At 53.2% G+C, this 25,674-nt stretch overlaps 1 protein-coding gene across 1 annotated transcript; it reads left to right on the forward strand.

Annotated features, from left to right (window-relative positions):
* Positions 1-1,390: 1,390 nt before the first annotated feature.
* Positions 1,391-25,572, forward strand: HIF3A (hypoxia inducible factor 3 subunit alpha). Its single transcript, XM_039866321.1, has 15 exons — positions 1,391-1,436; positions 6,291-6,481; positions 7,428-7,573; positions 9,200-9,284; positions 9,571-9,683; positions 10,153-10,361; positions 11,529-11,635; positions 11,825-11,972; positions 14,996-15,114; positions 16,127-16,317; positions 17,288-17,392; positions 21,166-21,437; positions 22,431-22,548; positions 24,865-24,946; positions 25,430-25,572. Exons 1-15 carry the CDS (start codon positions 1,411-1,413, stop codon positions 25,570-25,572), a joined length of 2,055 nt encoding a protein of 684 aa, XP_039722255.1. The 5' UTR covers positions 1,391-1,410.
* The last annotated feature ends 102 nt before the right edge of the window (positions 25,573-25,674 follow it).

The following is a 25,674-nucleotide window of genomic DNA, read 5'->3' on the forward strand; positions in this document are numbered from 1 at the left end:
GGATTTTCTGTTTATCAAGGTTCTTTTGGGTGAAAGCAGCTGAAATCAACTCAAACTAATCTAAACACACGGTAAATAAATAAAGCAATATTTAATAATAACAGCAACAACCAAAATAACCCATAAAGGTTCCGAGCCTTACACTGGAGCTCAGGCATGGCTAAATCCAGGCACCCAAGGACTGGTCAAGACTGTCCTTCCCTTTTACTTCTGCTTTTTTCTGTGTTGACTTTCATCTCAAAAAGCCCTTCCTTTCTTGGTGGCAGAGTGAGTCCCATCGGCTCTGGCTCACTTTCCAACAGCTTGGCGACTCTCAAAGAAATAGAAAACCTCTTTCTTGAGAGTTGCAGCAAATGAGCTAGGTTAGGTCACGCATCTTCCCTGAACCAATCACCGTGCCCAGGGGAACAGAAGAAACCAGCTGATTGGCTGGGTCTGGATCCTATGTCCCTGGAGTCGATGGGGTTACGGGAAGCCGTATTCAAATTAAATAGACTGAGAGGGAGAGAAGCGGTTCCCCAGAAGACAGCTGAGTGGGATGCTGGTTGGGCGAAAACCACAAACTTCTGCTATAGTGTCCTCTTCCCTGCTTAAGTTGCACCAGAATCTTGGTCGGCTGTGGATTAGCGCCCCGTGGACACACACACACACACCCTGCGCCTATCCGATCATAAGATCATAATGCTGTCACCACCCCTGGCCACTGGGTACGCCCTCCTTACTTCACTAGTAGAAAGAGACCATTTCTCTGCTCTTTTTGAATGTGGGTGTGGTTGAAAAGGGAGTTTGAAAGGCAAGGAGGCAGAGACGGTGCCAGACTGGAGGGGTGGGGACAGGAGGACAGAAGATCGCTGTTTCTTGGACGGAGAGGCAGATGGTGGAGTCCAGAGGTGGGGGTGGCGAAAGCGAGAGGGAACTCAGTGGATGAACGGGGGAGACGGAGGAACAGAGCTGACAACGCCGGAAAGGGGTGGGATTGGAGGTCGGAAGGGCCCCGGCGGCAGGTGAGCCAAGAGAGGGACGAGCCGAGGTGGGGAATTGAGGGAGGCGGAGGCTCGGGGGCTCAGTTAACTGGGTGGGTCGAGGGTTGGTGTCAGACGTCGCGAGAGAAGAGCTGGGCAGGCAAACGATAGTCCCGGAAAAGGCAGGCAGCAGGGGCGTGGCTGGCTGTGTGTGTGTGTGTGTGTGTGTGTGTGTGTGTGTGTGTGTGTGTGTTCCACGCCATTGCCCCCTCCATGAGTCTCCCAGTCTCACAGGCTCTTTCTCTGAAGTGACAGACTGGTCATTAATCAGATCCGTGGGCGGGGCACAGCAGCAGCAATAACAGGGGGCGGAGCTGGGGAGGGGGCGCTCCAGGCAGGGGAAGGGGCTAGGGGCCTGCAAGGGCTCCCGAGCCGCGACGCGCGAGCCATGGCGCTGGGGCTTCAGCGCGCAAGGTACTGGGGTTCCGGGGCAAGAATGATGAAAATTGGGGGGCTCTTCTTCGGGGACCCCTGAACCGGGTGGGCATGCGTGGGCGCAGCGCAAGGACGCCCGGGGACGCGCGGTTGGAGGCAAGTCCCCGCCGCGTTCTCCACCCTAGGGGGTTGCCCGGGAGTGGGTTTCCCCAAGTCCCCGGCTGCCCCGCCCCTCTAGCCAGTTGCCACTTCAGAGTCGTGATCCCCGGATTTCTCCGGCTTCAGCTCCCCGCCTGGTTGGGGGTATGTTGCACTTGAGCAGTTTCTGGGCTTCTGGGGCGGCGTTTTCCCTCCACGTATGGACCCTCTGGTCTCTGAACCCCCAGAATTGAGGTTTTCCTTTGCCACCAGACTCCTGAAATCCTAATGAGATGTGGGATAGCTACCCACAAATTGAGCCTTCCCAGATATAGGGACACCTGGGAATGGGGAGTCAGCTCCTGAGTACAAGAGAAGAGAGATCCCCTTTCACTGGACGCTCCCTCACTCTGTCTTCCAAACTTAGGTGCCCTAGAAATAGGCAGAGGGGATTCTCTTCCAGAAGCTACCTGGGACCCTCCCCGGGGACCTTTCTGTATCCTTTCGAAAGGTAGGGTCTCCTCCTTGAATAACAAGGAAACAGCCTGACCCGCTTGCCGAAGTTAGCGCCTTCTCCCACTCCTCCGCCCCGCCCAGCCTCTGTGACCATGGGGACGGGGGCGCTCGAGCCTTATTTTGGGAAGACCCCGTGAAGAGAGCTGCGACGGGAGCGCCCCTGCCGCCGTGCCCAGCAGGGCCATCCTGGGCGGAGGGTGGGGGTGGGCGTTCGACTCCCGCCAGGTGCAGATTGCTGACCGCCGCGCGGAACCTGTGCTCTGGCTCCACCCCCAAGGGTCCTATCTGGTCGTGTTTTCATGAGGGCCCCGGAAAATGTCCCAGACCCTTGGTTTTCCCTGTCCAATCTGAGGCGTCCGGGAAGCCTCACCCCCTCCCCTCCTCCCTGGCTTCAAAGGTCTGATTGGATCCGTCACACCCCCCAACCTGCCCTCTCCAGTTCTATTTCCGTCTCTGGCTCGGAGCCCACTAGGGAACTCCATCCCATCGCTTCTGGGCCACCCCAGGCCCAGCTCCTCCCAGCGCCCCCTCCTGGCTGGGTAGGGGCCCCTCTTCGCTAAGCTGGGGTGCTCCCCACCTCTACCCAAGGCCAGCCCTTTCCTGTGGTGTCATCCGAGCACCATGCACCACCCACTTATAACTCGCACCCGGATCCCGGCCACACTCCATCCCCTCCTGCACCCCTAGGATGTCACTTGGGCCAAAGGGGGGCCTGGGCGATGGTGAGTGGGCCCCCCACATCCCCTCGCCCCTTCTTTTCTTCCAGCTAGGGTTTATTGCCATCCCGCCCCAGTTAGAAATGTTCTTAGGATGTTCCTGTTGGGCACAGGGCCCCAGGTGACCCCTAGGTTAGAGGGTCCCCATAGAAGATAGGTCTTTTGGTATGGGCACCCCGAGCTGGATGCCATGTCCTGGGGAATGAGCAAATCAGGGAGCAGAGAGGCTCACACTGGCCCCCACCCAAAATCTCTTCTCAAATCCAAACCCTGCCTCTGGCCTTTATGGCCACCTGGCCTCTCAGGCCACCTGGGTAGTGCCAAGAGGAATCCCTGCCCAGGTACAGCCTCAGCGCCCCCAATCCGCTACGCTTTTTGCAAGGCCCCTGATATAATACCCAGCTGATGTCAGAAGAGAGGCCAGGAGCAGCTCTGAGTGTGGGCCAGGGTCTCCCCACTTTCTCTGGGCCTCTGCTCATGGGTGGTCAGTTGTTCTGGACAGGGAGGTAGTGGGCTTCTCCCTCTCCTGGTTGGGGGAGGAGGGCATCGGGCCCCAGTCCCCATTTTCGGGCCTCACTCTGGGGCCTCCCGGCCCTGGCCACACCCCCTGTTCTCTGCTGGAACACAGAGGAAGGGTGGCAGGGTTCCAGCTGCACGTCCCAAGCTGGGCAGAATGCCAGGGGGCTGGGCCAGGACTGGGCACGGGGCCAGCTGGGGAGACTGTCCAGCTGGGGCAATCTGGAGGCAAAGGGGTAGGACAAGGGAAAGGGTCTGAGGCTACTGGACAAAGGAGAGGCAGGACAGGGGCCCCTTGGGTGGGCACACCCACTGAGGCACGGCATTTTAGAGCACAGGCACCTAATGTCAGGGTTCACATCCCAGCTCACCCGCTTCCGGGCTGTGTGGCCTGGTGCCAGTGACCGCCTCTCTGAGCCTGTTTTACATCCTGGAAAAATAGGGGTCATGCCTCCTCCCTCCCACCCCCGCGCCACATCAAGATGGAGAGCAGTGAGGGAACAGATCCCTTGGCAGGACCTCCTGGTGGTATGCAATAAACTCCGTCCCGAGTCAGTCCGAGTTCTGGGTAGAACTAGACAGACCTGGTTTTTGGCGCTGCTGGCGAAAAGCTGCGTGTCCTCGGGCAAGTTCCATCACCTCGCTAAGCTTGCTTCTTTGGGAGGAAGATGGGGGAAATGCTGGTAGATACCTGGTCAGACTAACTGAGAAGCCCTGAGCATCGGTGGGCGTTGGCGGAGGGCGCGGGATGCCACTGGCCTGCTGCACAGGGTTGTGGAAAGGGTTTAATGGGATCTCGAGCTCCATGATCGTTCACTACACTAAAGCTACCGTTACTATTACTATTGCTATTCGTTAGTCTTCCCAAGGTGCTTGTGTGAAACTCATGTATGTAACTGCACACACGAGACCATGGGGTTACCACTGAAACCCCCAGTTTCTTTGGTTTCCAAGAGGCCCCTAAACCTTCCACCCCTGATGTGGACATGGGGGGGCAGTAACCTTTATAGAGCACTAATCGACTGCTAGGTCCTCTTCTAAGCCCTTGACATATATTAACTCATATTAACTCATTTAACCCTGTGAGGTTGGTGGTTATAATGCTCAGGGAGGCTGTGCAACTTGTCCAAAGCCACACAGCTAATTAGCAATGGAGTCGAAATTGGAACCTTGAACCAGAGGAATTAGCCCCTACTCTGTTGAATGGGAAAGGCCAGAGACCCAGGAGTTAGCGAAGCCAGCTAGAGGCCCACATTTCCTGTCAGAGAACAGGCTGGGAGCGGGAAGGTCCACTGCAGCCACCAGCTGGCTCCTTGGAGGAGGGAGAAGCCTGCCACAGAGAAGATTACAGAGCTCAGCTGCCCAGGAGGTGGGGGCCGGCCCCACCCCTGTCCCTGTTCCCAACCCCTGTTCCCTCTGCGGGGGGGGGGGCCAGCTCAGTGGGGGCCCACCCACCCCCAACCTCCGGGCAGGAAGACAAACAGGGCTGGAACAGACCCAGAACAGGACAGGACGGAATGTCCTTCAGGCAGAGCAGGATTGGAGGCCCCTGCCCGCCCCCACCAGCCAGAAAGGAGGGGATGGGGGTGATCGCTGGCTCCCTCCACCCTCCACCCAGCCTGCCCGCTTCTGTACCTCCCAGCTGCACTAAAGTTTCTTCCCTCCTGCAGCCAGACAGGACAGTCCCCACCCCTCTCCCCATCCTGCCTGTGGGTGGGGCTGCAGGTCTGTAGCTTGGGAGTGAGTTGATGCCACCCCCAGAAGTGGCCTCTGGTTTCTAGGAAGGGACTGACTCCCCTCACCCCCTAGAGTTCTGCTTCCTGGGGGTGGGTCAAAAGGAAAGAATTAAAATCGTGGAAGCTTATTGTCCGAGTTAAGATCCCGGCTCTGCCAGTTCCTGGCTTTGTGACTTCCTGAGCAAGACTTCTGGGATTGAATAAGTACACACGGGCAGAGCACAGTGTGGTGCAGTGTCAGAGACACAAACGCTTAGCAAATTATAGCTGCTTACTGTTAATGGTTTAATGAATATTATATAGATAAGAATATATATGCTATATATAATATACTCTTTAAAAAAAAAAGAAAAAACCTATAGCGTTTGGACTCAGACAGACCTGGAGCTTGACCCTTCAAACAGTGGCAGAAATAGGGAAAAGAAGCGCCGAAACCTGGAGATAAACCCAGAGCCAGAGACACAGAGAAAATGAGAGCGTTCAAACCCTGGCTTCGCTCCTTCTGGGCAAGCGCGGTGCCTGTGTCTTCATTTGTCCCACAGGGATAATTACCTTCCTTCTAGGGTCGTCTGAGCTCTAAATGGGTTAATGGAAGTAACACACATGGCACAGGGACTGACATAATAGTAAAAGCTGGATAAGTGGCAGATATTTCTGACAAAATGATATACCTCCTACTCCCAAACCGGCTGGCAGAATTCAGGCATTTGAAGTGGATTAAAGGGCAGGGGTGAGTGGTTAGCTGTTGGCTGGACAGAGCCCTCCCTGGTGGGGCCCCCGTTGGTGGGTCGTTGGACTTTGAGATCTGTGCTCCAAGATTCTGAGGACTCAGCTCAGCTGAGGAGGGGGAAGGTCAGGAGAGGGGGTTCTGAGAGGCTATGTAGGGCAGGGGGCCTGGGAGGCCGCATGCATCTTCGTGCTCCTTCCCTTCCCTGGCTCTGGGCCAGCTGGGCCAGCCCCCCTCCCAGCAGGAGGCCTCCTTGTCCCCCAGGCGTCCCAAGCCAGGGAAGGAACAGTAGATAAATCGGGGAGGGGACAGAGCGGGCCCTGCGAGGCACAGGAGCGCAGCAAATGGGCTGACGGGGAGACAGATAAAAACCCGAGGCTAAGAGCAGCTCCAGAGGAGAGCCCTTCCGGGCCCAGAGTGCTCTGGGAACGCTCCCGGACCACACAGCGAGCCTGGGCCCCATGTGGCAGCACCCCACGTGCTTATCCCCTCCACCTCTTTCCCTTCCCGAGGCACCACCAGTAATTGCTGCCCATGCCCGCAGGTCGAGCACCGAGCTGCGCAAGGAGAAGTCCCGGGATGCGGCCCGCAGCCGGCGCAGCCAGGAGACCGAGGTGCTGTATCAGCTGGCACACACGCTGCCCTTCGCTCGCGGGGTCAGCGCCCACCTGGACAAGGCCTCCATCATGCGCCTGACCATCAGCTACCTGCGCATGCACCGCCTCTGCTCCGCAGGTGAGCCCCGTCCCTGGGAATTCCCACCTTGGCGAAGCTCCGCCCTCGGAAAGCCGCATCCCAGGGAGGCCCCTCCTCTGGGAATCCGCGTCCGTCCAAGGCCCCGCCCCCCGATGTCTTCCCAGCGGAGCCCCAGCGTCCCTGGAATCCACATCCCCGGTGAGGCCCCGCCCCCTCGGGTTCTGGGCCAGTCGGAGCCCAGTTCCCTAAGAGGTTTGTGAGGCCCCGCCCCTTGGAATGCACCCTTGGGAAGCTCCGCCTCCTGAGAACTCCCAGGCTTACTCCCTAAAGCGCCTCAACCCTTAGGATCTGGTCCCCTGGGAGACCTTCTCTTGGGTCCCTGCGAGGCTTCGCTGCCCAATTTTTAATTATTTGAGGGAGTCCCCATTCTCCTCCTCAGCTCCCTAGTTCTATTTTTTGTCCCCCTCGTAGTTATCTCTTTGAATTCACACCCAGTTAGAATTCCACTCTACAGGAGGCTTTGACACACACAGACAGACACACACACACTCCCTTAGAGCCCCAGGACCCTGAAGAGGTTGTGCTGTGGAGAAAATGAAGTCATCCTCCAGCAGGCTCTGCTCATTAAACTTCCCTGCCCCATAGAACTTTACTTCTCTGCGAGGAGAATTCTGACTCCTGCTAAGCCCTGGCCCCTTAGAATTTTGACCCCTGGGAATTCCACTCCCTTAGAATTTTGTCCTCCTAAGATTTCTGGTCCCTTGGGAGACCCCTACCTCTTTAGAATGCTGTCTCCCCAGGAGGCCCTGCTCTCTGAGAATTCCAATCCTTAGTGGCCCTGCCTTCTTCCTTGGGACTCCAAGCCACTGGGATGTGGCCCCCTCACCTGGGGGTAGCTATCTGAGTAAGGGAAGGCAGAGGGGGGATAGCCAGAGGGGCCCATGGCTGACTAGAGATGCCCCATCCCCCCTGGCCCGGACACCAGGGGAGTGGAGCCAGGTGGGAGCAGGGGGTGAACCATTGGATGCCTGCTACCTGAAGGCCCTGGAGGGCTTCGTCATGGTGCTTACCGCCGAGGGAGACATGGCTTACCTGTCGGAGAATGTCAGCAAACACCTGGGCCTCAGTCAGGTGAGAGGAGCTGCCTGCTTTGTGCCTGGTCCATGCAGGTGATGCTGGGATACAGAGGTGACCAGGACCGCCTTAGCCCTGCCTTTACGGGGCTTACAGTACAGAGGGAGACAGACGTGTCACCAGGCAGGAAGACTCAGAATGGTCAGGGCTGTGATGGGGCTGTGCAGGCCTGGGGAGGGTGGGTACCCGATCCGGCCCGGGGCCAATTGAGGATTTCCGGGAGGAGAAGAGATCTGAGCTGAAACCTGAAGGACTCAGCCAGTCAAAGGATGTGGGACATGCAGACAGCCGAGAAAATAAACAGAATATGCAAAGACTCAGAGCTTAGATAAAACAGAGCATTTGGGGACAATAAAGACATTTATTCTGGCTAGGTGTAGGGTACGATGGGAGGTGAGAGAGAAAAAGGCTAGCGAGGCCAGCAGGGCCTAGATACATTAGGGCCAAATTAGAAGTTTTATCTCCAAGGCACTGGAGAGCCATGGAAAAATTTTAAGCAAGAGAGAGGTTGTGCGAGAATCAGACTCACATTTTCGAAAGACCCCTCTAAGTGCTGCACAGAGGTAGAATGGGAGGCAGTGAGGCTGGGAGATCTGCAAGGAGGTGGGTATAGGGCCTTGAGCAGGAGAAGAGGAATAGGAGTGGGAGCCTAAGGATGGGAAGATGAGAGACGCTTAGGGAGTCGAACTAATTTCAGCTGATCCTTGCAGCAAGTCCTGTGAGACTTACCATTCATTTCCCTCGTTCCCATAAATGGGCTCCAAGCTTGAGCATCTGTTCCTTTTCCCTGCCTCGTTACCCGACTCCGGGTACCAATTTCTCCTTCAGTTTGAGCGCTTGGGCTCAGAAAGGTGAAGGTCCCAAGGTCCCAAAGCTAGGAAGTGGCGGAGCCGGGATGCAAATCCAGCAACGAGAGGTCAGAGGAGGGCGCTCTCACCCTCGCCCTATTCACCATCACCTCTGGACTGCGAGCTGTCGCGGGTCCCCTTTGATCCGTGTTCTCTCCTGCCAGCACCGAGCTCATGGCCTGAATCGAAACAAGGAGCTGGGTCTTTAGCTCGTCAAACAGGAGGGATTGGAATGGGGACTCACCTCAGGACCTTTGCATTTGCTGGTCCCGCTTTCCAGAACACCTTACTCCAGAGAGCCACAAGACCACCTCACTGGCTGTGTTCAGCAATTTGTTTCAATACCGCCTCCTCAAAGAAACCGTCCCCGACGAGTGCCTCTAAAATAGCGTGCCACCATGTCCTCAGCTTATCCTGCTTTAGTTTTCTTCATATGACTTTTTATGCTGTTTCAAATACGTGCGTGTTGTGTTGTTTTTGTTTGTTTATCGGCTCTCTCCCCCCACTAGCCAGTTAGCTCTGAGAGACGGAGACCTTTTTGTTTGTGGTCACTGCTGTGCCCACACCGTCTAGAAAGAAGAGGGCCTGGCAAATAGTATGGTGGAGAAAGGAATGAATGAACGAATGAACAAATGAGTAGGAAGGCTGGTGACATGATGCAGGCTCGTGGCTTAGGGCTGAGGCGAGGAGGCTGGGAGGGAGGAGAGGGACGGGTCAGAGGCCCTCGAGAGGCGCGTTCCCTCCAGCAGCAAATCCGTGCTCCCCTCCCCCACAGCTGGAGCTCATCGGCCACAGCATCTTTGATTTCATCCATCCCTGTGACCATGAGGAGCTTCAGGACGCCCTGACTCCCCAGCAGAGTGAGTTTCCGGGAGGCCTCTGTCCCCCAAATTACCCTCAATGTCCCCCAATATCCCCTCTCCCTCCGGAAGACTGGGTGGAGAAAAATGGGGGTCCAAGGGGATCCGGCCCCCCCGGGTCTGAAGGAGCATACCCTAGCCCTGGAAGACCCTTTCTGGTTCCAAGTCTCAAGTTTGGGGATGAGGCTGGGGAGACTTACGGAACTGGGGTTGTGGAGGGAACTGAGTCCTGCCGGAAGCTGCCCCAGTGACCTGCTCCGCCCCCCACCCCTGTGGTCCTCCCCAGGCCTGTCCAGAAAGAAGCCGGAGGCCCCCAGCGAGCGGTGCTTCTCCTTGCGCATGAAGAGCACCCTCACCAGCCGCGGGCGCCCTCTCAACCTCAAGGCGGCCACCTGGAAGGTGGGCAGGGGCTGGGCCTGAGCCCCGAAGCTTCTACAGCGGGTTGGAGTCCAGGGGTCTCCTATGGGGCTCCCTCAGGCTGGGACTGCTGGGCCCTCCGGGTATCTGGGAGGTTGGGGGGTCTGTGCAGCTGGGGGTCTGGGGGCCTTGTACCCTTTCTTAGTCTGGTTCTGTGGGCCCGAAGTTGGGTTGGGGAGGAGGCTCCCAGCCCCCTGGGCCTGGAGGTTCCATGAGGTTGGAATCTGGGGTTCTCAGACCTCCCTGCAGCTTAGAACCCAGACTCGTCGGAGCTCCTCAGGTTGAGTCTCTGTGGGGTTAGGGACTGGGGGTCCTCAGAGCTGTGCTCCCGGGGTCTCTAGTCCTCAGGGATTTCTTCTCAGCTCCCTGCAGGGCTCACAAAGACGTACCCCGCAGCCCCACGGGTAGCTCCAGGCCCAAGTGCATCCCCGCCTCGCCCTTCCCCCACCAGGTGCTACACTGCTCAGGACACATGAGGGTCTACAAGCCCCAGGTACAGACTTCCCCGGCGGGGAGCCCCGGCGGAGAGCCCCCCCTGCAATGCCTGGTGCTCATCTGCGAAGCCATCCCCCACCCGGGCAGCCTGGAGCCCCCGCTGGGCCGGGGGGCTTTCCTCAGCCGCCACAGCCTGGACATGAAGTTCATCTACTGTGACGAGAGGTGGCCAGGGGCCCAGCTGCCCCATCGCCCGCCCACCCACCTGCCTGCCCGGGTCCTCTTTCTTTCTGCCCAAGTTCACTCGCTGACCTTTCTTTGGACCTTCTTCCTTTTGATTCTCTCTCTGCCTCTTTCTTTGGGCTTCTCCCTCCCTGTCCTTCCGTGGCTTTCCTTAAATGGGTCCTTACAGTCAGGTACCGCAGTCAGCCCAACGCCCCGATGACTCTGGCTTCAGACTGCCTGGGCTTAAATCCTGGCTGTGTGTCCTTCGCCAAATGACTTCACCTCTCTGTGCTATTTCCCCATCCGTCCTACGGACGGACGAGTAACAGAACCTACCTTGAGCAGTCGTTCTGAGCGCTCAGTGAGTTGCCTGGTACGAAGCGCTCTGGAAGTGCCTGTGTTTTTAAGCCTTGTCGTTATTATTACTTTTGATTTTATTTTTTGATCTTTGTGATTTTCTTTCTTCGCGTTCTCTTTTGCTTTCTTTTCTTCACTCTTCCCAGTACCACCTTCTCTCCCCGCTGGTATTTTTAGTTTCCTGTCGCTGCTGTAACATATTTCCATGAATGCAGCGCTCAAAAAATACAAGGTTGCTGTCTCAGAGTTCTGGAGGGGAGGAGTAGGAAATGAGTCTTATGGGGCTAAAATCAAGGCCTGCATTCCTTCTGGAGGCTCCAGCGAAGAATCCGTCTCCTTGGCTTTTCCAGCTTCTGAAGACATGCCTTGACACGTGGCCCCTTTTTCCGTCTTCAAAGCACATTGCTCCAACCTCTGCTCCCATCATGTCTCCCACTCTCCCTCTGGTCGCCTGCCTCCCTCTTATGAGGACCCCGTGATGACATTGGCCCACCCAGATAATCCAGGGTAATCTCCTCAGGATCCTTAATCATACCTGCAAAGTCCCTTTTGCCGTGTAAGGTCAGGTGTTCACGGGTTCCAGGAATTAACTAACGCACCCGGGAATTAAGACAGGACCTCTTTTGGGGTCATTATTCAGTCTACCACGGCTCTCTCTTTTTCTATTTCTTACTCTCTTGCTTTCTTTCCTTTACAGCCCTGTCTCTGCCTGTCCTGCTGGCTTTTTCCCCGGGTCCCCCTGCCCCTTCCCTCCACCCACCCTCGCCCTCAGCTAGTCGAACTGACGCGGCTCCATTGCACCCACTCCAGGATCGCCGAAGTCGCTGGCTACAGCCCCGATGACCTCATCGGCTGTTCTGCCTACAAGTACATCCACGCGCTGGACTCAGATGCGGTCGGCCAGAGCATTCACACCTGTACGTGCTCGGGTTCTGTTTCCCTGGGCCTGAGCCCCAGGCCTGTCAACGCCAGCTAGCTCCCTGCTCCCCGATCCCCAAGGAACCGTGTCTTCCCTGAGCCCTTCCCACCTAAACCCCTGCCCCCAGCACCTCCTCACCCCAACTGCCTCTTCCGCGGCCCTGATCCCTCCCCATCCTCCTCCCCAGTGCTGAGCAAAGGCCAGGCAGTAACGGGGCGCTATCGCTTCCTGGCGCGCAGTGGTGGCTACCTGTGGACCCAGACTCAGGCCACAGTGGTGTCAGGGGGCCGGGGCCCCCAGTCTGAGAGTATTGTTTGCGTCCACTTCCTGATCAGGTAAGTGGGAGGCGGGTGGGGTGACTGTACCTGGGTCTGATCTGCATGTATGTGGACAGGTGTATGTATGTGTGTGTGTGTGTGTGTGCACAAGCATGCATGTGTGCTGTGCACTCGTACGTGAGGGAGTGTACACGCATGCATGTGTGTGAAACACGTGTGACCAAACATACACACACAGGTCTGCGTGTGCACACAAAAGTCACGGGTGAGTGTTCTGTTCACTTAAATTAAAAGGACTCTGTATTCAAGTTAAAATAAGAAATCTAGCAGATTCATGGGGACTCTTTTAGCTTTTTAAAAATTGAGGCGGAATTTACATTTTAAAAATTCACTCTCTTTGGTATATGGTTCTATGAGTTTTGACAAATGCATGGAATTGTGTAACCACGACCACACTCAAGCTATAGAATAGTTTAATCGCCCCCCCTCCAAATTCTCTTATAGTGAACCCCCACACACACCGTCAGTCTCAGAGAACAACCTCTGACCTCTTCTCTGACCCTAGAATTTTGCCTTTTCTGGAACGTCACATATGAGGGATCCTACAGTATGGAGCCTTTGATTCTGGCTTCTTTGACTTAGCACAATGTATTTAAATTTTACATTGCGGTGTGTGTCACTATGTCCTGTTAAATGCTGAGTAGTAGTCTGTGGTTTGAATATGAACGGACCCCAGTGTGTTCATCCATTTACCAGCTGGAGGACTTTTGGGCTGTGTCCTATTTTGGGTGATTACAAAAAAAAAAAAAAAAGCTACTGTAAACATTCTCATACAGGACTTTGTGAAACCATATGTTTCCATTTTTCTTCGGTAAACACTTAGGAGTGGAATGGATGGGTCATATGGTCAGTGTATATTTAACTTCAGAAGAAACTAGCCAGCTGTCTTCCCAAGTCGCTGTGCCATTCTGCCTCCCCATGAAGAATGCGTGAGGGTTCCAGTTGTATGCCTGACAGCGTTTCGTATTGTCCGGTTTGGTTTTCATTTGAGCCATTCTGACGGAAGCGCAATGGTAAATCACAGGCTTCCCCCACCCCACACCGTGTATCTTCGAAGTTTCCGCTATAACAACACGGTGACGAAGACAGCAAAATATCACATAAGACAGAGAGAATTACAACTTTTCCTAAACGTTACTTACTTTCCAGGGCGTGACATCAATTTCTAAAGCCTTAGGAAATCTTCCAGGTCTTTTTGATCAAGGAGAGATTCTGATAGAAAACAAGCTGGTAACAGGAGAATTCACACGTCTTCCTATTACACAAGAAAACAAGATCAATCATCTTTTGAATGTTCTTACTTTAATACCTTTTCGAATCAGAATCTTGGAATAGCTTGTAGACCTGGAAGGAGGTCTGTCTCTCCATTGTCCCTGTAAAGGAGCGGGGACCCGCCCCTATCTCTTCTGGAAGATTGGACTTTTTATGGCCAGGCCCTGGGATTTCAATCTTTTGCTCGCTAAGCAAAGGGCAGGCCTGGAGAGTTCAATTTTACTGGCAGAAAATAGGTGAAGAATGATAGGCGTTTACTTAGCAACAGCGAAATGAGGAGCATATGGTATCAGTCATCCTTAGTGCTGTGTACATGTTGTATAGTGTGCGGCTGTGTGGCCATTTGTGTGTGTTCAGGTGCTTATACTTTGTCCAATCCCTGCCCCTTCTGTGCCTGAGTACGTGTGCGATTGCTTCTTAAAAATAAAACTCACCTATCCAGAGCACTGCTGAATCTCCAGTGCCTAGAACAGTGCCTGGCATATAGTAGTTGCTCAATAAACAATAGTAGACAATACTTACATAGAGCTGCCCATGTGTCAGGCAGTTCTATCTATTGTATATATATTAACTCATTTAAATTGCGTAACAACCTGGGGAGGAGGTATTATTATGCCCTCCTTAGAGGAGAGGAAAATGAGGCCCAGAGAGGTTCAGGCACATGCTCAAGATCACATAGCTCATGAGGAGCTGAGCCGGGATTTGAACCTCGGCTGCTGGCTGCAGAGCCCTCGCTCCTAACTACTGAGCAGCACTGGTTGTGCAGGGAATGTCTGTGGGGTGACTGAATGAGTGAACCCCATGTGGTGGGTAGGCATATGTGCCAGCCCCAGTGTGTGGCGTATGCGTGCATATCTGTCCATGTATACCCCTTGGGTGTATACGAGTGTTCCTGTTTGTGCCTGTGTACACCGCGTGTGTGTACATGTGCGACTGTATGCTGATATCTTTCAAAGGGGATGGGGTGGCTTTGGCCCGGCCTAAATTGGGTTACTTCCAGCCCAGAAGGTGGGAATGGATCGTAGCTTCTCAAAGAGCTGGTGGGGAGGACCACCCACATTCAGTCCTGGATAATGTTATGTAAATGATATGCAAATGAGGGGCCTCTCCTCAGCCCCAGACAGATCCTCCAAGAGTCAATTTGCTCAGTAAACATTTGGATTGTCTCTGCCGCTAGACACCGGGAGAGAGGGAGGGGGAGGCACCAGGATGGAAGAAGGATATATTTATAAATCCATTCCCTTGAATATGAAAAATGTCTATGAATAGAATCTTTATAAATAAAATCTTGTTCATTAAAATATATCCCTATGAATTCTTCATATTTGGTAACATAGGAATGTTAAATATATATTCTTCATTAATATATCTGTATGAACATGTTCGTAAGGAAAGATCTATAAAAAGATTATTTCATTTTCACGCCTGTTACTTTCCCCTCTCCTCTGCCCCTCAGTTCCCCACCCCCGGTCTCCCCTCTCGGGCCGAACTAAATGCCAGCTCTTTTTCTGTCTTTCCTTCCACAGAGGGAGCGTGGGAAGACACACTTAACTTTCCTTTAAATGCTATTATAATAAAAAGCATTCAACAAAAATTAAATCCTTAAAAGAAACGCGTAAACGTGGCAAATTGTGTACGCAGTGCCCTCCTGCCCCTGGATGGGACGGCCTGCTGTGAGGGGACACTGCCTGGGTGGGGGGCCGAGGTCCCTCCCTGACCCCCACCCCCCTTTCTGCTCTGTACCCCAGCCTGGTGGAAGAGACTGGAGTGGTGCTGTCGCTGGAGCAAACGGAGCGACACTCTCGCAGACTCACTCAGAGGGGCACCCTCTCTCAGAAGGAAGCCCCGAATCCTGGGAGCAGCCTTGGTATGGGGCAGGGCTGGGGCTGGGAGGGGTTGTGCGCCCTGGACAGTTCGCGGATAACCAGGTGCCTCAACGTGGCTCACTCTGTGTGCCCTGACTCCGGCCTGCCCCCTCTCTGACTCTGAACCACACCGGCTTCCTCAGTGTTCTTGGACCGTGTCAGACTCTGTCATGCCTCAGGGCCTTTGCACGTGCAGCTTCCTCTGCCCAGAATGCCCTCTTTGCTTCTTCTGTCCTCCCTCTTCTCCTGCGTCCCTGGGATGATCGCTTCGGTCTCGTAGCGCTCTGCTCTGAATCCTGCTGTGGCTCCCCATTGCCCCGGCCTTCGGTTTATTCCCCGGTCCCACCTCACTGCTCTTTGGTGTCCGGTAATCCTAACCTACCCGAGTCTGCTTGCTTTCTACCTCTTACTTCTCCCCTAATCCTGGACAAGCTTCCCTCCCTGTTTGTTCTTCAAGGTCTCACTGTCTCTAAGCGGTTGCTGGCAGCCCATGTGCTCCTGGCTGTGGTCTGGGGTCATCCGTATCTTTTCTTTTTCTGGCTCAGAACTGGCTCAGGGCCACGTCTTGACCTGCAGGGGCCTTAGAAACTCCTTGATGGCCTCGAGCCGGTCTTTTCCCCTAACATACAGGCCAAATAGCCGAGTGCTATTCTATGCTGCTGGAAAAATCGGGTCAGTCGTGTGCCCTGGTCCAGCTGTGTTGATGTTAAATATTAAAATATTTCCCCACCACTGGGCAGTTGCTACTGTCCCAAGCCTACTGTGTGCTTCTCGCCCCACATTGTCCCCTCCCATAGGTCCCTCCAGGGGCTCGCCACAATCCGGCACCCAAAGGGATAGCACCTGGCCCAGCGGGATTCTCCAGGACCCAGCTCCCAGCACTCTGAATGGTGTCCACCGTGATTAGTTATTGTTGGAAATGCCAACTATGTCCCCTGGGGTCAATGTGGAGGGCTCTGCCCCTCAGCCCTGGGTGACCATCCTGTGTCCTCCCCATCTCCACATGTCCTGCAGATGCCTCTGGTCCCCGGATCCTGGCTTTCCTTCACCCTCCTGCCCTGAGCGAGGCCGCCCTGGCCGCTGACCCCCGCCGTTTCTGTAGCCCTGACCTCCGCCGCCTCCTGGCACCTATCCTCGATGGGACTTCAGTAGCTGCTACCCCCAGTGCACCCCCAGCCACATGGCGCCCTCGAAGTCCTCTTCCGGTAAGCGGGCCCTCCCACCTGAGTCCTCGGGATCTGGGCTGCTCTGGCCTTCGGCTTGGACCTTGCTGTTCTCTGGGCCTGGTTTCTCCATCCGTACAGTGGGAATATTGGGATGAGATGGGATCTGGGGTTCCTTTAAGACCTAGATTCCAGATTCTTCCACTGTTATTGGACCAAATCCTGGAATGTTTGGGACCGTCATGGGGCCCCTACCTGGTTTGTGACCAAGCATTCAGGATCTCTGAATTTTGACTTCTAAGAGTCAAGAATATCTAATATCTTAAATTACAAAAACCTGCATTCACATCCTGAACCTGCTACTTACCAGCTGTGTTACCCCGGACAGATGGGGCGTCAGTTTCTCCACCTGTAAAATTAGGATAATAGCAAGGAGCCAGCCACCTCATTGGCTTTTGTGAGGGTTCAATGAGACCATTCATGGGAAGCACTTAGTAGGAGCCTGGCACCTAGTAGGTGCTCAATAGACCAAAGTAGTTATTATTTTGACTTGAGTCCAGGCAGTCTGACCTGTGACTCAGGGGCCTGTATTATCTGGTGTTGACTTTCCTCATCCCTACCCTACGTCTCCCCATCCCCCAATATCTTCTTTCTGCTAGAGAACTAGACCGTGACCTTTGACCTCACGCTCTCCCTCTGGGATGTCCGCATTCTGCATCATTTACCCCAGAATCCAAGACCTTTAATCTCAGACAGGCTTGCATGTCTTGGCCTCAGGCTTTGGTTTTCAAGCCTTTGATGTTTGTCCTTTCGATCTATAGCCAGACACTCTGACTTTTGAACACCCAGGTTCAGAACTCATTTGCACTTGCTATTTGACGCCTGTGGTGTCCCAGCTGTCTGACCTTGACATTGAACTCTATCCCTGAGTTCAAATGTCTAGGCTGTCTTACTGTTGACATCGCCCAGGTTTGCAATTTCCTGAAGTCTCTACTCTGTCTCTACTGTACAGGCTGATCTTCCAGATGAGCCTCTTGTGAATGTGGAGAATGCACACAAAGTCTTGGCTTCTGGAAAAGACCTTGAAGCAGTAGAGACAGATCTAGGTATAGCTCAGGTAAGGGCTGCCATCAAAGAGATCATCTTCACCTCTGTGCTCTGGGGGCTGACATATCTGGACTTTAGAGAAAGGTAGTGAGATGGTAAAAGAATGGGTGGGTGGGTGGATGGATGGACGGATGGAAAGAGACGGATGGACTCATTAGGTGGATGGTGGCAAATAGATGGATGGGTGATATTTAGACAGATATTTGGATGGATGAAGGGATGGATGATTGGTGTTTGGATGAGTAGTTGGATAAATAGAACGTTGGTTCATTGACTGGATGATGACAGATGGATGGATAATGTTTGAATAATTGATTGAGTGGGTAGGTAAATGACAGTGGCATGATGTATTAGTTATCTATTGCTGCATAACAAATGACTCCAAAACGCGGCACCTTTAAACGATTAGCATTAATTATGTCACACAGTTTCTGAGTATCAGGAATCAAGCAGCTGAGCTGCTTGATTTTGTGATCTTGAAATCAAGCTCTCAGTCAAGGCTACGGTCATCTGGGGCTAGAGGGTTCCCTTGCAAACTCATCCACATGGTCATCGGCAGGCTTCGGTCCCTCACTGCTTTGGCTGGCCTCAGTTCCTCACCGCGTGGGCTTCTACATAGGCCGCCTCTGTGTCATTACACCATGGCAGCTGGCTTCCCCTAAGGCAAGTAATCCAAGAGACGGAGGTAGTGGGCCCGAGATGGAAGACCAACCCTAGTGCAGTGTGGAAGGGAACCACAGATGAGCGTGAACACCGAAAGGCAAGGATCACAGGGGCTGCCAAGGATGCATGTCTCTCCCTCACGCAAAACACATTCCCTTGCTCCCGAGGCCTCCAAAGGTCTCTTCCTATTACAGCCTCCTCTTGAAGTCCAGAACCTCACCTGAGTCAGATCTGGGTGCAGTGAAGCTCCTCAAATATAGTCCCTCTCGATCTGTTGGCCTATGAACTAGAGACAAGTTATCTGCCACCCACATGCCCAACATACAGTGGCAGGAGAGGCATAGAATTCTGTGCCATATACTCCTATTCAAAACAAAAGGGGAAAGGAGAGCTCACGGGTGTCACTGGTCCATAGCAGTTTTGAAATCCAGTTGGGCAACTATGGGAAGTTCTTGGATCAGAACTGATTCCTACTATTCCTTCTCAGGAGTTTTTATTTGCGGTTCTTGGCTCTGCCCTCTGGTCTCTTCCTTCCTTTTTCAAAAAAAGTGACGTGTGTTTTCATAACCTGCTTCCTGCTTATAGAAGTTTGGTGGTCCAAAGATCTCTTTTCATTTCGTGCCATCTTTGTCCTTCTCAGTCCGAGCTGGCAATGTTTCTGTTCGTTGAATTCTCTTTAAAAACAAGTCTGTGGGTCTTATGCAAATCTCTCTGGAGTTAACACCATTAAACAAATGTCACACACACACACACACACACACACACACCACCAAATCTCATTGAAATAAACCCTTGTCTACCTTGGGCTTCTGTTGAGATGGCTGAGTGACAGTGCCCTGAGCTTAATAGAATCCTATTGTTCGAGAAAGTCTGTGAGACACATCCTTAAACTCTAGAGCCTCATTTGCCTGACCAGAGGGTGTTCTAGGCACCACCTATGATCTTTCTGAGGTCTCAACAAGGAAGTTTATAGTCATAGCTGGGGCTTTGTCTTTATTCCATGCTTTCCTGAGAGTGCCCTTCTTTGCTCAGAAATCATTTTATAATTTATCATTTGCCATTTGGGGAGTTCCCACAGTCAGCCAAACCCAAGGCAAAGGGCACAATCGTCCAGACTGCTAAGTCTGCCCAAGTTCATCAGTCCCCAGGGCCACCCTCACTTCCAGCTAGCAGAATAGACATCAGAGAGTCCCTCGGGTTTAATATCACATTGGGACCAGTCATAGAACTTAGGAAAGCACTGTACTTATGATTACAGTTGTATCATAGCGAAATGAACGTTATAGCCAAAGGAAGAGATGAATAGGTTGGAATCTGGGTCTGGGAAGGTCACAAATACAAAGCTTCCATGTCCTCAGGGACGTGGTACCCTCTTGTCGTTGACGTGTGGTAACGTGTACATGGAGCATCGCCACTCCAGGAGGTTCGCCCAAGCTTTGGTGTCCAGAGTTTTTACTGAGGTTTCATTGTTTGGGCACGATTGATTGAGCTCTTGCCCATGAAGTTGAATTCGATCACCCTCTCTTCCTTCCCCAGCACACACACTTTCCTTGGAGGTTGGGCTGATTTCACATGGCCCGAAGCACCAACCCTTTAAGCACATGGTTGGCCTTTTTCTGGCATGGCCAGTCCCCATCCTGAATCATCCTGTTAACATAAACTGTGAGGCCTGGTCAAAGGAGCTGGTCACGAGCCACAACGACACGCCTGTCACTCAAGGAGCCTCCCAGGAGCCGGGACAAAGGCCAAAGCTCTTTGGGGGCAAAGTTAATTCCCAGGGAGGCTGAGAATTTTCAAGACCTCAAGTCCAAGCTCCTCACATTTAACATTTATTCCTTTAGCTTCTCTCTCCTCTCGCCTTTTACAACAAGTAGCAAGAAGAAATTGGGCAACCCCTTCGACATCTGGCCGGAAATCTTCTTAGCCAGATCGCATCGTTCCCTAGCTACATTTTCTACTTTCCACACAACTGCAGGTGGCAGTGTTGCCAAACATTCAGCCACTACACCTCAAAAATCCCCTCTCGTCCATTTTCCGATAACACGTTCCTCACTTTTCTTTAAGCCCTCACTGGCAGGCTTCTCTCGTTTTCGATGTTGACTAATAATTTGTTCAAGGCAAACTCTACCAGGCTCTACAAAGTCCTTCCAGCCCTCGCCCGCTGCCCAGTGCCAAAGCCACTCCTGTATTTTAGGCTTTTGTTACAGCAGCGCCCCATTCTTGACAGCCAGAGAGGACAGGGGATGGATGAAGGTCAAAGGGAAGGTCTGCGGTCCATCTGAGGCCAGGACCTTGATCTGCTTGCTCAGCTAATGGGTGTGAAAGGGCTTTACACATTAATGTAAGTTGTTAGAAAGGGCTAAGAAGAAAATTAAGCAGGGGAAGGGGAGAAATGACAAGGGTTAAAACTTAGGACTCTTCTGCTCCCATGAGCTCCCCTTCCAAACCTAGAACAGGTCTTGGCCTTGGATGGTCAGTGTAGCACTAAGAGTACTACACTGACAGTCAGATTAACTTAGGTTCAAGTCCCAAGGGTCAGGGGTCTGGGACTTGGCTGGGCGGCTTTCGCTCAGGATCTCTCACGAGGTTGCAGTTGAGATGTCATCCAGGGTTGCAGCCTTCTGAAGGCTGGGACTAGAAGATTCACTTCCCAGGTCAACTCACTTGGCTGTTGGCAAGGGGTCTCAGTTTCTTGCCATGTGGGTGTCTCCATAGGGCTGCTCATGACATGGCTTTCCCCAGAGCAAGTGATGAGGGAAGGAGGGAGGGAGGGGGCGGGGCAGGAGAGGAGAGGGAGAGGGAGAGGGAGAGAGAGCAAGCGAGCGCACAACAAAATCAAAAGCCATAATGTCTTTATAACCTAATGTTGGAAGTCACACACCATCATCTCCTAATATCCTATTGTTACCAGGTCAGCCCTAGTCACTGTAGTAGGGGACTCTGCTAGGGGCAAGAACCCTCATGGGGCTGTCTTGGTGAACAGCTACCAGAGTCCTTATGCCCATTTCACAGATGAGGAAACTGAAGCTCAGACTCTTGACCTCAGGCACAGGACTCAGAAGTGATGGAGCTTGGCCTGAGGCCAAGGCTCACGCTCTTACTCCCTCCTGCCCTCTGCAGGACGTCGATGCTCTGGATTTGGAGATGCTGGCCCCCTACATCTCCATGGATGATGACTTCCAGCTCAACTCCAGCGAGCACCTCCCCAGGGCCTACCACAGACCTCCAGGGGCTGTCCCCCGGCCCCGCGCTCGGAGCTTTCACGGCCTGTCACCCCCGACCCCTGAGCCCTCCCCGCTGCCCCGCTGGGGAAGTGACCCCCGGCTGAGCTGCTCCAGCCCTCCCAGAGAGAGCCCCTCAGCATCCTCCCCCGTGGCTGGGGCTCGGAAAAGGTGAGCCACAGTGGGGGTTATGTCAAGGGAGTGTAGTGAGGGTCTGTGACCCCTTGTCTTGTTCTTGTCTCCTACTCCAGTGTCACCCCTCATCGTTCCTCCTACCCTTACCTCTGCTCCAGCTGGGCCCCAAGTGTCCCCCGTGTGTGGCGCGTTTGTCCCAACCTCTCTGTCTTTGTCTAGGCTGTGCCCTCCTTCAGGAGTGCCCTTCACTGTTCTCATTGTTTATCCAAATCCCAACAGTCAACCAGAGCTCTTTCCTTAGGAACATATTTATATCTGGCCTAGCAACAATTTTTGTCATAGTTAAGAGGACACTGCCACAATGTCAGCGAAACTGTCTAGAACCAAGTGCCCTAATACCTTTGAGAGTCCGTTGAAAGCTATGGACTCTTTCCCAAGAAACTTTACACACACATAGAGACACACGTTGTGCAGATAATTTCAGAGGGTTCTCGTCCCTCTTCCAAAGACGTTACATTGCTAACGCTCAAGAGTTTGCTCCCCAGGTTATGGGCGTGTGCCCATTTAGTCTCCAGAGCTGTCTCTTCACCATTTTAATGAAGCTTTTCTGAATATATCTCAGTATTCCCCAAGGCTCCCATCTTAGCGCTGAATATACAATAGGTGCCTAATAAAGACTGATTAAATGAGGGGGGGAGGAAATTAGTGACTATAGCAAGTGGATGGGTGGATAGATGATGAATGGAAAGCAAGTGGGTGGGTGAGTGGACAGATAGGTAGGTGAACGAATGGAAAGATAGATGGATGGAGGTCGTATGGGTGGGTGGGTGATGGGTCATTAGGTAGATGGATGGGAAGATAAATTGGTGGATGGATGGATGGATGGATAGATGGATAGACGGACGGCAGATAGATTGGTGGGTATATGACTAGATTAATAGGTGCTTAAGGGGAAAATAAATGCTCATCATCTACCTACACCTGCCCACATTTGCTCTATTCTGAGATTTTTTACCTGTTTTCCTCCAGGACCCTGGCCCAGCGCTCAGAGGACGAGGCCGAAGGGGTGGAGCTGCTGGGAGTGAGACCTCCCAAACGGTCCCCAAGCCCAGGACCCGAAAACTTCCTACTGCCTCCCCTCAGCCTGGTATGTGTGGGAATTCCTGGGGCTCTCTGACTCTCAGAACCCATCAGGCTGAAGCCTACTGTTTTATGGATGGGAAAACCAGAGAGGACAAGGGATGGATGAAAGTCAAAGGGAAGGTCTACGGTCCATCTGAGGCCAAGACCTTGATCTGCTTGCTCAGCTAATGGGTGTGAAAGGGCTTTGCACATTTATGTGAGTTGTTAAGAAGTGCTAAGAAAAAATTAAGCAGGGGAAGGGGAGAAATGACAAGGGTTAGAACTTAGGAATCTTCTGTTCCCATGGGCTCCCCCTTCCAAACCTAGAACAGGCCTCGGCCTTGGATGGTCAGTGTAGCACTAAGAATACAGACCCTAGAGTCAGATTAACTTAGTTAGGTTCAAGTCCCAGGCCTGTCACCTAGTAACTGTGAGACCTCAGACCTCAGACAGGCGATGTCACCACTCTGAGCCTGTTTCCTCATTTGGAAAGTGGGATTTCACATTTCACAGGACTGCCATGAGAAGCACAGGGAATCAGGCCCTTAGCTGATCCTCAGTGGGCTGTCGATAAATGGTAGTATAAAAACAAACCAAATCAAAGCAGCATCCCTTCCCCCCGCCTGAGGCTCCCTGCCTCAAGTTTCAAAGCCAGCCTAGACCATGTGACTTCCACAGGTCCTCCCTCCAGGACCTTCTATGGTTCCCTAGTACTCACAGAAGAGCTCTCTGGCTCTTCACCCAACAGGGCTGTTTGGACAGGAGGGGTGTGGTTGATAACATCGTCAGCTTATATTTATTGAGTGCTTACCATGTGTCAAACACTGACTGTACTAAGTGCCTTCCACAATTAAATTATTCAATCCCCACGACCACTCTTGAAATCTTATTATTATCGTTATCATTCACATTTACACACAAGAGGTTAGGCAACTGTATCAGTCAGAGTCTGGGCAGGAAACAACCTGCTCCAATGGGTGTTGAGGAGAATTCAATAACAGGACTGTTGGCAAAAGTGTGGGCAGCATGGAGGGCATCGACGGGGCTGGTACAGCACCCTAGGGTTTGCAGTATGGGAAGTTGGCACCATCTGCAGTCTGAAGGCACAGGGCAGGAAATGGTCACTGGATCTTGGAGAGAAGAGGGGCCAGCTTATAAGAGCTGAAACGTTCTGTGGAGGGACAGAGCCAACCAATGACAACCCATCTGGGAAACAGCTAGAAGATCAAACACCCCTCCACTTCCTCATGCCTCCTGCTGGCATCTCCCATTACATGAACCCAACAGGAACACAGAGCAAGGCTGTGTGTTGATGGGGTCCACACACGCAGGAGAATAGGAGAACAAAGCTCTGGAGGGACACGTGTAGGATGTCTGGGACAGTGACTTGCCCAAGGTCACACAGCCATTAGGTAGCCACTGAACCCCACAGTGCCCTTAACCACTGCACCATCCTGCCTCCTTGGATACTGATGATGCTGAGGATGATGGTGACGATGATTATGGTGATGATGGTGGTGATGATAATGGTGTTGACGAATGGCGACGCTGACCATTTAATTTATCCCGCGACGACACGCTTAATTTTCGCGCGAATTGCATCATAAGCACGCCAAGGCGCGCGCATCACGCGCGCGAATGCCACTTTACATCGCTGCGAATACTCTGCAAGCGCGCTTATCGCTTTTGTTTTATGATTTCAGCGAATTTTCAATTTGACAAACGACGCGCGTGACGGCGCGCGCGACGCGCTAATTTGTTCTGCCATCGCAAAGCGCATTCCTTCCGCAGACGCATGACGCATCGAGTACTTTCGCTTATTTACGCGTTTTGAATTGTTTTTCGCGACGACACGACGACGACGGCGCGCGTCATGTAAACGACGATCATCATGTGAATTTATTTGACGACGGCGACGCGGCGACGGCGACGACGACGAACGACGGCGCAAGCGTCGCGCGCTAATTTTAATTTCATGACGGCACATCTTACGGCGACATCACCAAAGACTTTTATGCCATCGGCGACGGCGACGGGCGAATTTGACTTACGACGGCACCTTGACGACGGCGTCGGTTTTCGCGGCTATCGACATGCAATTTATTTTGCCATGACGACGACCATCTGGGCAAGCGCGCCCTGGCAACGAATTTTATCGCTGAATGGTTCCGCGACGCAAGACCACGGCGACGGCGCGCATCAGCGACGGCGCGACGGTGATGATGGTGATGATGAGACATAATGACAGGAGGATAGATGGTGATGATGGCAGGATGGTGATGATGGTGATGATGGTGATGATGGCGATGATGATGATGGCACCTTTGTCTCTGTTCTGCAGAATTTCCTTCTGACAGGAGGACCAGCTCCGGCAAGTCAGCAGGATCCCAGCACCCACCTCTTGGAACTGAATGAGCCCTTGGGTGAGTGGCAACCTGGGTATACAGAGGCCCTGGGTCCCCATCTCCCCTACGAGGTGCCCGGGATGGTTGAGAGAGGGGCGGGGCAATCAAGAAGGTGGCGGGGGACTGTCAGTGCCCTGATGTGACCTTGGTGGAAATGCACAGCCCCTCCCTCCTCTCAGGGGCATTGTTGGGGGAAAGGGAGGCCCTGAGGGAGGCAGGGGCTTGCCACAGCTGCCAATTGGGATGGAAGCCGAGCCCGGGCCTCAGCCTAGGTCTCCTGAAGCCTGCATTTGATTACACTTTGGGGCTGAGTCCTGCCATGGTCCTTCTTGGCTATATAGCTTTGGGAAATGGTTTCTGTTTCTGGAGCCTCAGTTTCCCCACCCCCTAGCCCCACCCTGGTCAGTTAGGGCCTATTATAGTAGTTCTTACCTTGGGGAGATGTTTGGGGGCTTCTGGAGACACCGCATAGCAAGACCTTTTGTGTCGTAAACACTCAAGAAACGCCTGTCCTGGTGCGATGCTCCTTCCACGGCCCCTCTGCCGAGTGCGAGACAAGCCACTCTCTCGTGTGTGTCATCGACATCTTCCAGCACTACTATAAGCAGCCACAGTCCCACCTGAAACCTCCAGGCATCGGCTAGAGAAGTTTTTCCAAAGCGCGAATCTGACCTGGGCCTGCCTCTGCTCAAAACCCTTCCATGGCTCCCTAGTGCCCTTCAGAGAAGGATCAAGGTCCTCACCTG

The sequence above is a fragment of the Pteropus medius genome, unplaced genomic scaffold (genome assembly GCF_902729225.1).
Source record: "Pteropus medius unplaced genomic scaffold, Ma_sr-lr_union100, whole genome shotgun sequence".
Taxonomy (NCBI): domain Eukaryota; kingdom Metazoa; phylum Chordata; class Mammalia; order Chiroptera; family Pteropodidae; genus Pteropus; species Pteropus medius.